The sequence below is a fragment of the Mustelus asterias genome, chromosome 15, assembly GCF_964213995.1.
Source record: "Mustelus asterias chromosome 15, sMusAst1.hap1.1, whole genome shotgun sequence".
Classification (NCBI taxonomy): domain Eukaryota; kingdom Metazoa; phylum Chordata; class Chondrichthyes; order Carcharhiniformes; family Triakidae; genus Mustelus; species Mustelus asterias.
Genome location: NC_135815.1, coordinates 8,704,482 through 8,717,827, shown reverse-complemented (window position 1 = coordinate 8,717,827; position 13,346 = coordinate 8,704,482). Strand labels below are relative to the sequence as shown.

The following is a 13,346-nucleotide window of genomic DNA, read 5'->3' as shown; positions in this document are numbered from 1 at the left end:
GTGAGATCGCAGAGGATTGGGAGTAGAGTACCAAATTGGATTGAGGAGTGTCGGGAATAAATGGATCCTTCTCTGGCTGGCGAAGTGTAACAAGCGGGGTGCCGCAATGTTTACAATCTATATAAACCTGCAAGCAGGGACAGAGTGTAACATAGCAAAATTTGCGGATTATACTGAAATAAGTGGGAAAGGCAGTGAAGAGGATATAAAGATTTTACAGACAGATATAGATGGGCGAGGAGAATGGGCCACAATTTGACAGATAGAGTTTAATGTGGATAAATGCAACGTTTTCCTTTTTGGCAAAAAAAAGGCAAATTATAACCTAAATGGAAAGCAAATTCAGAGTGCATCCGGGCAACGGGACCTGGGTGTCTATGTTCATGAATTGCATAAACATAAGGGATATGGGGAACAAGTGGAGAGGTGGATTTGAGACCAGGGAGAGATCAGCCATGATCTGATTGAATGGCAGAGCAGGCTCAAAGGATTGAATTTGCCTACTTTTGCTCCTAATTCCGATGTTCTTATGGACCCCTTACCTTTTACTAATGACCAAGCACTCCTTTTCTCTTCATAACTCATCTAATGTGGCATGGCACCACCCTTGTTCTTTTGACATGACATCTTCCAAGTTTCCAGGATGAATGTGATAGTATTGGTGATATCCTGAAAGTGTCTCAGGAATTCTCCCACTAAGTTTCAAAGGTTCTCTTCAAACCTTAAATGAACAGCAGAAGGTGATGTACCTTTTTAAGTAACACTTGAAAATTATTTGCAACCATGTTTATTCCAAATTAGCTGGTTACTTTTAGAGAGAATTGATTCAAGTGGGCGGCACGGTGGCACAATGGTTAGCACTGCTGCCTCACAGCTCCAGGGTCCCGGGTTCAATTCCAGCCTCGGGTCAGTCTGTGTGGCGTTTGCATGTTCTCCCCGTGTCTGCGTGGGTTTCCTCCGGGTGTTCTGGTTTCCTCCCACAGTCCAAGGATGTGCGGGTTAGGTGGATTGGCCATGCTAAATTGCCCCTTAGTGCCCTGGGATGTGGAGGTTGGAGGGTTCGCGGGGTAAATTTGTGGGGATAGGGGTGGGATTGTTGTCGGTGCAGACTAGATGGGCCAAATGGCCTCCTTCTGCACTGTAGGGATTCTATGTAAGTGCCAGTCACCAAAATGCTTTGCATCCTCCTAATGAAGGCCAGAAGGGAATAATTTTAAGCGTAATCCTCTGGTTGGCAACCAGTAAGTGTTTTAACTCTTACCAAGATTTCATCTTGCGCTAAATGGACTTGCAGCGAGACTACTTTGGAAATTCTTTAGAGTCTAAAGTATCAAGAGAAAATTGGAAGTTTACTGGAATCTGAAAATGGGAATGGGGAATCAAGTTGTACGCGGGTTTCGTTTTCCTTCTAGCTTCTCTTTTTTTTGACAATACAGTTTTGAAGAAGATAGCGCACCCAGCGGTGCATTCATCTCAGCTGATTTGTAACTTATGCTGTTCACCTACAGTGTTGTAATCTTTAAATGGCAGCCTTCCCTTCTGATGCCCTGAAATGTAAGCTTGCAGTGTTGATTTTAAAAGTCTTCAAAAGATCCCAAGACATTAGATACAGCGAGAGACAATAAATCCAAAGAGAGGAAATTTAATAACCACTGCTGGAGAAGCAGAAGATAGTTTATAGATATGCACCATTGAAATAAAAAACAAGGTAAATTTACTTGTGGATTCTATCTGGCGTAAAACTAGAGTTTTGCTAGGTAACTTTAATGCGAGTTGCCATCAAATTAAGGTTAGATTATTTTGGATGGGGATATTTTTCTACTTGGGTCAGATTGAGAGTACATGTATGGTAACTGCATTCCTCTCTCCCCAGTATTTTAGTACCAACTCCCTAAGCCCATTTGTAACTGATAAGAAATGCCCGCCCCTGTATAGTTCAACAGACTTTCTTTGTTTCTTTTTGTTTCAGTTGACCATGAGGAGGCTGCACTTTTACATGAAGAAGCTACAATGACAATTGAAGAGTTACTCACCCGATATGGACAAAATCAGAATAGTGCCAAACATGCAAAGAGCAAAACTTCCCCCACTGTCAAGAAACCGCCGCCCAAAGATGGAGATAAAAGCAAAACTGACAAGGAGATTAATGGAGAGCTGGAGAGCAGTGAAGTGGGCATGAGTGAGATAAAGAACAAAAATGGGAAATCAGAGGAGACTGTTGGGATCTCCTCGAGTTCGGATTGCGGTGGTGAAGAGGCTGGACTGGCAAGTGGGGATAGCACTACTGGATCTGGGTCAGATAAAGAAGCCGCCAAAGCCAGCAAGGGCACCTCTGAAGAGGCTGTTGTATCATCATCCACAGCTGATGCTGGACCATCCTGCTCGTCATCTGCCAAATCACAACGGGCAGCCAAGTCAGTCTTCTTTGAGGACAGTGAGGATGAGTCTGAAGAAGCAGAAGAGGAGGACAGTGAAGAGGTAGCTATTTAATTTCTTCAGTTTTCTCCTTAAAGAGCATTCTTCGAGCCACTGCTAAGGGCTTGAGTTAGGAGTTGAAGATATATCTTTTTGACTGCCAGTCCATTCCTTGGTAAAGCCAAGGGTATTTGGCCCCTGAGGGAAAAGCAGCATTTACTCAGTATTATCCTGTTGGCTTTGAGCTTTAAGATGTGCTGTAGCTGCTTTTGTGATAGAAACTAGATTGCATAGCACGTAAGGTTTTAATTACCAAGAGAGAAGTTTTTCTGGTGTTTCAGTTCCTGTCTGAACCACTACCTTCCACACTCAAAAAGCTCTTAATTCGAAGAAAGTTCCCACCTCCTTATTTGTAAGACAGTAAGTACCCTTAACCTTTTTTACTGAGATGTGACAACCTGATTTAACTATGGATGAAATTACTTCGATCCTTGCGATAAGTCAAATGATGCAAAGTTAAAGCATTGTGATCAGTGTTTTGACTTGAGTCCTTTTTTGCTTTTTGTCTTCCATTTGTTCCCTTTTCGCCCGTACTTTTCTGAAAACACAACTTATGCCGGGTTATAGTTCCACTGGTACTGCTTGCTTTCTGATACACTGTCATTCTGCACATGTATACTGTGGTAGGCTAATACGGTCCTCGTGTACACGCACCTACACGTCTCTGGCAGTATCAATCAACTAGTATGGACTAGTCAGACTGGTGTTTTCCTAGTCTGTAGTAGCTTCAGCATTCTGAAGTAGCAGCCGTGAGATTAAATCAGTACCTTTGGGCAATTGTTACTTAAATGCAGAATCTTGCAGGGCTGGAGCTACTTTCCAATCTGAATGGATATAAAAGTAAAGTTTATTTATTAGTCATAAGTGGGCTTACATTAACACTGCAATGAAATTGCTGTGAAATTCCCCCAGTCGCCATACTCCGGCGCCTATTCGGGTCAATCCATCTAACCAGCACGTCTTTCAGAATGTGGGAGGAAACTGGAGCACCCGGAGGAAACCCACGTTGACACGGGGGGGGGAAATGCAAACTCCACACAGACAGTGACCCAAGCCGGGAATCGAACCCAGGTCCTGGCGCTGTGAGGCAGCAATGCTAACCACTGTGCCACCGTGCTGCCCCAAATTGTTAATGGTATCTGTTTTTAGTATGTGAAAAATTGTTGGACAGTTTACAGACATCTGTTATGCCTAATTTGATATTTTATTTGCTGTGGATAGCAAACTCCATATTTGAAATCAGCTGTAAAAATTCATCTTGTTCCAAAGAACAAGTTCATGTGGGCTTATTCCAGAGAGACAGCATATTGAAGCATGAGGTTCTCTATGACTTGTGTAGCAGAGCTAAAAGAAACTGACTTGAACCCTTGAGCTATCCAACAAGGGAACAGGTTGAGATGTACACTAGACAATTGCTGCAAGAATCTTTTCTTATTGCCATTCTAATAATAGAATTTCTAGACCTGCGCTTTGTCCTGATTTATATCATCTTAATACCTGGAAATTGGAGTGCTTTTGTCAGTTACCGCAGCTGATGTGCTTTTTGTTTGGTCCTTTGGAACTGCTAAGAGGATGTATGCTTTCTTTTGGCTATCTGTGATTCAACAAGAATCTTTGGATAAGATTGTAGCTTCAATGGATTTCCAAAAAAAAATTGATAAAGTACCCTTGTAAGAGACTTATTATGGGGGCTGTGGGTATGTGGATAGAGTGCAGGTTGTTGGGCAGGAAGTAAAGGAAAGTAAAAGGAATTTTATGGATTGGAAAGATGTAGAAGCACCCCAAAAGAGTCTCTTTGGACCACTCTGCTGTACGTGTGTGATCAGTCTTGATAATGGAGGCAAAGGGAAAAATTTGCTAATGGCACTAGATGTTGAGAGAGAAAATGGTGTGGAAAATGGTGGAGCACTGTGGAATACTGTAGAATGAGGATAAATAGATTGACGGGGCAGGGAGACAGATAACAGTTCCAGTTCAAAGTAAGGAAATTAAGTAATGTATTTTGGATACAAGAATAGGAAAGGTTAGACCTTGGTATGCAGATATATGGGTCATTTGCAGGTAGCAGAACAATTGGGGCCAAAAATAGAGACAGATTGAATCATTAGATTTGTATCTGAGCATGTCGAATGTAGAATCGTGGAGATAATTTTGAAATTGTAGAAGACCTTCATTAGAGGACAGTTGAAGTATCATGTCTTGTTTTGAAGTGCAGTAAGGAGTCTTAACAACACCAGGTTAAAGTCCAACAGGTTTATTTGGTAGCAAACGCCACTTTTTGTTTTGAAGTGGCCCATATAGAAACCGAATGGAAAGTTGATATTTTAAAGATGAGGAATTAGTTACAAAAAGTGACTTGAGAAATTGCGGTTTGTTTTACTGTAAGCTGATGTGACTAAAGTTGATTTGATAAAAGTTCTGAGTCATAAGATATAGAGTGCAATCAGTTCCACTGGTTGATGTGCAAATTAAAGGTGATTAGATTGTAGAATATGTCAGTCTCAGACTGTTGAATCAGAGTGAAGAAGGTGTAACTGGTGTAATCAGCAAGTTTGCGGATGACACGAAGATGGCTGGAATTGCGGATAGCGAAGAGCATTGTCGGGCAATACAGCACGATATAGATAGGCTGGAAAATTGGGCGGAGAGGTGGCAGATGGAGTTTAATCCGGATAAATGCGAAGTGATGCATTTTGGAAGAAATAATGTAGGGAGGAGTTATACAATAAATGGCAGAGTCATCAGGAGTATGGAAACACAGAGGGACCTGGGTGTACAAGTCCACAAATCCTTGAAGGTGGCAACACAGGTGGAGAAGGTGGTGAAGAAGGCATATGGTATGCTTGCCTTTGTAGGACGGGATATAGAGTATAAAAGCTGGAGTCTGATGATGCAGCTGTATAGAACGCTGGTTAGGCCACATTTGGAGTACTGCGTCCAGTTCTGGTCGCCGCACTACCAGAAGGACGTGGAGGCATTGGAGAGAGTGCAGAGAAGGTTTAGCAGGATGTTGCCTGGTATGGAGGGTCTTTGCTATGAGGAGAGATTGGGTAGACTGGGGTTGTTCTCTTTGGAAAGACGGAGAATGAGGGGAGATCTAATAGAGGTATACAAGATTATGAAGGGTATAGATAGGGTGAACAGTGGGAAGCTTTTTCCCAGGTCGGAGGTGACGATCACGAGGGGTCACGGGCTCAAGCTGAGAGGGGCGAAGTATAACTCAGACATCAGAGGGACGTTTTTTACACAGAGGGTGGTGGGGGCCTGGAATGTGCTGCCAAGTAGGGTGGTGGAGGCAGGCACGCTAATATCGTTTAAGACTTACCTGGATAGTCACATGAACAGCCTGGGAATGGAGGGATACAAACGATTGGTCTAGTTGGACCAAGGAGCGGCACAGGCTTGGAGGGCCGAAGGGCCTGTTTCCTGTGCTGTACTGTTCTTTGTTCTTTGAGTCTAGACTTCCATTTTAAAGGAAATGAGTTATTTGCAAAAGTTAAGCATTGAGATCAGTATTGAACGGTATGGAGTATGAGCAGGAGATTTGAAATAGTTCGTAGACTCTTGATCTGTACTGCATATGCATCAGATATGGGATCTAACTTGTATCAATGTTGTGTTTATATTACATGTTGCTTAATAGGCGCAAACCTCTAAATTTTCTGGAAATAATTTGAAATGTGTACTGTATTGATGGCTGGATCAGCACTGGTAATGTTACTTTTATTTCTGTGTATATTGGAAAGGAAATATAACAATGTTATAAATAACCCTTGTTACTGTTTTGAGTACCAACATTAATACATAAATAAAACTTAGACAGTCTTGGGTCATGAATTTATCTAAACCAAATAAATAATTTGGAGCTATTCTGTTCCAAGAGTGAGGAAGAGTATTGAGCGATTAGCTCTGAAGTTAGCTGGCTATGTTGAATTTGACTGGGGATTGTTGCTCAGCTGGCAGCAGTCTAACCTCTGAGTCAAAAGGTTGTGGGTTGAAGCTCCACTCCAGCAATTGAACACAAAAATCAAAGCTGACATTCGGTGCAGGACTGAGAGATTACTGCATTGTCAGAGGTGCCATCTTTCTAATGAAACATTAAAACTGCTGCCCCATATGATTTGTATGGAGAGCACGCAAAGCAATACTTACTGTATCTCGGTACATGTGAACATAATAAATCAAATCAAAATCAAACCTACACTCGGGTGGGAGTAAAAAATCCCATGGCACTATTTCAAAGAAGATTTTGGGGAGTTATCCCCAGTGTCCTGGCCAATATTTATTCGTGATGTGGAGATGCCAGCGTTGGATTGGGGTAAACACAGTAAGAAGTCTCAACACCATGTTAAAGTTCAACAGGTTTATTTGGTAGCACAAGCCACTAGCTTTCGGAGCGCTACCCCTTCATGAGGTGAGTGGGAGTTCTGTTCACAAACAGGGCATATAAAGGCACAAACTTAATTTACAAAATAATGGTTGGAATGCGAGTCTTTACAGGTAATCAAGTCTTAAAGGTACAGACAATGTGAGTGGAGAGAGGGTTAAGCACAGGTTAAAGAGATGTGAATTGTCTCCAGCCAGGACAGTTAGTGAGATTTTGCAAGCCCAGGCAAGTCGTGGGGTTACAGATAGTGTGACATGAACCCAAGATCCTGGTTGATGCCGTCCTCGTGTGCGGAACTTGGCTATCAGTCTCTGCTCAGCGATTCTGCGTTGTCATGTGTCGTGAAGGCGGCCTTGGAGAACGCTTACCCGAAGATCAGAGACGAATGCCCGTGACCGCTCAAGTGTTCCCCAACAGGAATGGTCTAGTTTGGACCAGGGAGCGGCGCGGGCTTGGAGGGCCGAAGGGCCTGTTCCTGTGCTGTATTGTTCTTTGTCTTTGAAGAGAACACTCTTGCCTGGTGATTGTCGAGTGGTGTTCATTCATCTGTTTCATAGCATCTGCATGGTCTCCCCAATGTACCATGCCTCGGGACATCCTTTCCGGCACGTCTTGCAGAGGTTGCTGTGGCAGGGTTATGTGATGTCGTGGTCACTGTTCTCCTGAAGGCTGGCTAGTTTGCTGCGGACAATGGTCTGTTTGAGGTTGTGTGATTGTTTGAATGCAAGAAGTGGGGGTGTGGGGATGACCTTAGCGAGATGTTCATCTTCATCGACATACCAGATCATCGACACGGATGCCATCATCTCACGTGAGAACACCATCCATCAGGTACACGGCACATACACTTGCAACTCGGCCAACGTTGTCGACCTGATGCGCTACAGGAAAGGATGTCCCAAGGCATGGTACATTGGGGAGACCCTGCAGACACTACGACAACGGATGAATGAACACTGCTCGACAATCACCAGGCAACAGTGTTCTCTTCCTGTTGGGGAACACTTCAGTGGTCACGGGCATTCAGCCTCTGATCTTCGGGTAAGCGTTCTCCAAGGCGGCCTTCACGACACACGACAACGCAGAGTCGCTGAGCAGAGACTGATAGTCAAGTTCCGCACACATGAGGACGACCTCAACCGGGATCTTGGGTTCATGTCATACTATCTGTAACCCCCCCCACGACTTGCCTGGGCTTGCAAAATCTCACTAACTGTCCTGGCTGGAGACAATATACATCTCTTTAACCTGTGCTTAATGCTCTCTCCACTCACATTGTCTGTACCTTTAAGACTTGATTACCTGTAAAGACTCTCATTCCAACCATTATTTTGTAAATTGAGTTTGTGTCTTTATATGCCCTGTTTGTGACCAGAACTCCCACTCACCTGATGAAGGGGCAGCGCTCCGAAAGCTAGTGGCTTGTGCTACCAAATAAACCCGTTGGACTTTAACCTGGTGTTGTGAGACTTCTTACAATATTTTTTCCCCAATTAACATCACAAAAACAGATTATCTGGTCAAATTGCTGTTCGTGGGAGTTAACCATGCACAAATTGGCTGCCCCATTTCCTATATCCCAACAGTTACATAGGCTATTGAGGTGTCTGCTGGTCATGAAAGGTACTGTATCAATGCAAGTCTTTTTTTAGCGCATTTATTTTTTCATATTTAAGAATTATTTACTAATTTAGCTATATTATATTGCTGACAAGGAACTTTGAGTTTCTATGTGATTTGTGCTTTATTAAATCTTTCATTGGCAGGATTGCAGTGAAGAGGAGGAGTACAGCAGCGAAGGTGAGGAGGAAGGGGAGGAGGAGGAGGAGGAGGAAGAACAAGATGACAGTGACGATGCAGAAGAGGAAGATGACATTATGTTGCCTGGAATGGATGGTAAAGAGGAGGTAGGCATAGTCTTGCAGGTGTTCCTCATAAATTGGAAATGAATATACTGTTGCCCCCTGTGCCAATCTGAAATTCACTGTAATGAATTTCAAACATTTAAATGTATATGAATCAAGGCCTTTAATGTTGTTCTGCAGCATGATGGCAGAACATAGGAAAACTCTTATTGCCCCTGCCATCAGTTACATACCTTGCTGTTGTGACTGTGTGGTTCAACAGATGTTACTGCCCTCAGACCTTTGTCCAAAGAGTAATTATTGATGAGAGTCTTGGTTAAACAACTTATGTTAGTGCAGGGGAGGTGGTTTGCACATGTGGACATCATGCCATGTCAAACCTAATGCTATCCTAGCTGCATATTGCACAGTTGCACTTCTGTTCAGTCCAGATCCAGGGTCAATCAAAATTATTTCGATTTGGGTGCCAGATATAGATTGGCTTTTTCTAATCAAGATTTAGACTGGCTTATTTTATTCCATTTTGACACTGTACAAGCAGGTTTATACATATTTGGGATACCTGTCAGTGGCACTGAACCTGGTGTGTTCTCAATGCTAAATGCCAAACAAAACTGAAAATAGTTCATATTTAAACACTTAGTTGGACGATTCCTAAGTAACATTGGGTTCGGAGCAAGTGATCTTTAAATTCTGAGATTATTTTCTTATGACACCTCTGTCATATTACAGTGCCAGAACTTCATTTTGGCGGGAATGTAGAGGGCATTGGTTGCTGGATACCAGGCTGTTAAATGTGTTATATTTTAAGCTATCCTATAAGTTTCACTGGATCCCATATTCAGAACCAATGGACACTTTAAACAATTCTACCCAGAACATTAGTGCCACTTTGCTGTCCATTGGTAGTTGAAAGCATTGATCATTGAATTGTATTTGATTCCTAGCCTGGCTCTGACAGCGGTACAACGGCTGTTGTGGCACTGATCCGTGGGAAGCAGTTGATAGTGGCCAATGCTGGAGATTCCCGGTGTGTTGTTTCGGAGAGTGGCAAGGCGATTGACATGTCCTATGATCACAAACCAGAAGATGAAGTGGAACTGGCCCGGATCAAGAACGCTGGTGGAAAAGTTACTTTGGATGGGAGAGTCAATGGCGGGTTAAACCTCTCTCGAGCAATAGGTAATTTTTGTTTCTCCTAAACTATATACTGAACAAGAAATATTGATAACTTTTTACAGAATGCCTTCAGAACCACTTAAAATTGCAAGTTTGCAACTTCCTCCTTTTGTGGTTTTTATTCTGTTTATCACCATGGTATAGAAAGTAATCTTTCTATGTCAAGTTAAAGACTTAAAATAAGAGATTTTGCTTGCTGCCTGATGAGAAATTTATTGCTACCATTTTCAGTCCAGTTTAAAAGCTCAAACTTGGGGGAAGGGCAGGGATGCCACCAGATATTAGAGTTCTCGTAGTCTGATGTATAGGGGCTGACCTTTCATACCTCTAAGTAGTTTTGGTTGAGCCTTGTAGGTGCTTACAGCAAGGGAATGTGCATTATTCAAGTTGGAAGAGCTTTCTGAAGATAAAATATTTTTTAAATAGCGCAACAGAACTCGATTTAATAAAACAAACGGGTCAACTTGACGTTTCATGGTACTTTCTGTTGTAGTGTGGCAGAGCACGCTATGTGGCGGTTGGGTGCGAGTCCAAGAGTTGACCCCTGGGGAGTTAAGTACGGTGATTTTTGTCATCGTCCCTTGTACAAAGTTTGGTTGGAATAAACAATTTTGTTACTTTCAGCTGCAGAGTAGTTGTTGAATTGTGCAATTATGACATTGCTGATGTGGTAAATTGGAATTACCATCACTCCTGGAAGCGGGGGGTTGGGGGTGCATTACAGGGGAGGATTAACAAAAAGTCATTCTGCTTACAGTATATGGGGACCCCAGTCTTTTAATCTCATTAGAATTTAACATCCCCAGATATTCTGGATACACAGTGTTTTGACCAGCAAGTAACATTGGTAAAGGATCATTGTAACCCCAGACCATCTATCATCATGCAGCATTTTAAGTTTAACTCTGCTGTCAGGGACCAGGGGAGCCAATTGCAACACACATGGCAAGACTAAGAAAATTGGCAGTCATGTGAATTTGGACCATCTTGCTGCAAGGCAGATTAGTTTGCGGCATAAATAGCATAAGCCTACAGAAAAGGCAAAGGATAAGATTTCCTTAAAGAAAGCCATGGAAATAGCTCCGGCAATTGAGTGCAGCGAGAGGCACTCTCGAGTTACCCTGGGATAAATAGGATGCCCCTTATCCTAACATTACGACCTCTTTTATTCTAGATTGCCCCACAAGAGGAAGCACCTGCTCTACGTCTACTTTGTCAATACCTTTTATCATGTATACCTCAATTAGATTTTCTAAACTTGAGAGTATGGACTTAAACTGCTCAATCGCTCTTCATAAAACAAACCCCTCATCTCTCCAATCAATGTAGTGAACCTCCTCTGAACTGCCTCTAATGCAATGCCACTACATCTTTCCTTAAATAAGGGGACCAAAACTATACACAGTACTCCAGGTGTACAATGCCTTGTACAGAAGCAGGAACACTTTACTACTTTTATAACTCTATTCCTTTAGCAATAAATGCCAATATTCTATTTGCCTTATTACCTGCTGTACCTGCATACTAGTTTTCTGTGATTCATGCACGAGGACACCCAGATCTCTGCACAAAAGCACCCGACATCTCTCTCCATTTAGAAAATAAGTTGCCTTTCCATTTTTCCGACCAAAATGAAGAGCCTCACACTTATCCACGTTAAGTCCCATCTGTTACATTTTGGCCCACTCACCTCTATATCCATTTTGTGAATTTCTTATTTCCTCATTGCAACTTGCTATTCTCCCTACTTCAGCATAATATGCAAATTTGGTTATAATACCTTCTATCCCTGTATCCAAGTCATTAATATAGATTGTGAACTGCTAATTGTTTTTCAAACTCAGCCCGCTGCCTCAGTACAGTGTGTCCCTCGCAGGTCCCGCTGTTTCCGCTCCCGGAAGGTGATAGACATGAGCTGTGTCTATCAACAATTGGAATTTGATGAAGAGTCAAGAAGATTTGAAACAATTAACACCCACAAGGATTTATTTCAATACATCCGGTTCCCTTTTGGTGCATCTTCAACACACCCTGTTTTTCAGCGCACCATGGAAAGTTTATTGCAAGATATACCCGAAGTATTAGTGTATCCAGATGATGTTTTAATTACAGGAATTTCCCAAAAAGGGCATTTGGCAAATCTCCGAGGTACTAAAGAAACTCAAAGAAGCGGGATGAGACTTGAAGTGTATGTTTCAAGCCCACAAGGTCATTTATCTTGGATTTAAAGTCAACTGCAAGGGCCTACACCCTCTAGAAGAAAAAGTAAAAGCTGTAAAGGAAGCACTAACGCCTCTGAATATGTCAGAACTGGAAATCTTTTTTGGGCTTGGCTAATTACTATGGCCAATTTATGCCAAATCTATCATCATTATTGGCACAGTTGCTTTTTAAAAAAAAAAAATCAATGTTGGTATTGGAGAGAGTCGCAGAAAGGAGCCTTCAAGCAAGTTAAGCTTGCTTTACAATCTTCTGATTTGCTAGTCCATTTTAGCCCAAAGAGAGAGAGAACCCCTAAGGTGCAATACTTCGCCAATTGGCATAGGGGCAGTGTTGTCTAAGAATGGAAGACATCGTAGAACGGCCCATGACTTTTGCATCACAAACATTAACTGATGCCGAGAAAAAATACTCCCAAATTGAGAGACAATTACTAGACATCATATACGGAGTTTAAAAATTCCACCAGTGTGTATATGGATATCTCTTCACGATCATCATTGATCACAAGTCACTATTGGGGTTATTTCGCGAGGACAAGCCAATTCCTCCTCTTGCACCGGCCAGATCCCAGCAGTGGGCTTTACTTCAAGCAACATACAACTACGTGCTCCAACACTGACCAGGTGCCAAAATATCAAACTCAGATGGCCTGAGTTACCTTCCACTGCCTTGAACCTTTTCACCACCCCCAGTACCACAAATAGTGTTATCCCTCAACTTCTTGGAAACACTGCCGGTATTGTTGTAGCAGATTCGGAATTGGACTTAGCGACTCAGTCCTGTCCAGAGTAAAACATATGGTTCTCCATGGATGGCACTTTGACAAGTTGATCAATTCAAGCCTTTCCAACTCTGCAAAAATGAACTGAGTGGTGCAGACTGTGTTACTGTGGGGGTCCATAGTAGTGGTTCCTGACCCAACAAGAGGAGCGATGCCATAGGAATTACACAATGCTCACCCAGGTCAGACCAAGATGAAGATGCTCGCCAGAAGTTATATTTGGGGCCAGGCATTGGTAAGAATATTGAACATTCTAATCGGGTGTTGTGATCAATGCCAATTGCATCAAACACTGCCTCCTTTGGCTCACTTGCACCAGTGGGAGTGGCCTGGCCAAACTTGGACGCGGTTACACGTGTATTTACAGGTCCCTCTTTGTGGACTATGTTCCTAATTATTGATGCCCATTCCAAGTGGCTTGACATTCATGAAATGA

At 42.6% G+C, this 13,346-nt stretch overlaps 1 protein-coding gene across 1 annotated transcript in view; it reads left to right on the top strand.

The window, feature by feature from the left end:
- Window positions 1-13,346, top strand: part of ppm1g (protein phosphatase, Mg2+/Mn2+ dependent, 1G) — a 37,218-nt gene that overhangs the window by 16,242 nt on the left and 7,630 nt on the right. The window contains exons 5-7 of the mRNA XM_078229454.1: window positions 1,970-2,478; window positions 8,629-8,769; window positions 9,675-9,909. Of these exons, the coding sequence (XP_078085580.1) occupies window positions 1,970-2,478; window positions 8,629-8,769; window positions 9,675-9,909 (885 nt within the window). The remainder of the gene's footprint in view (window positions 1-1,969; window positions 2,479-8,628; window positions 8,770-9,674; window positions 9,910-13,346) is intronic.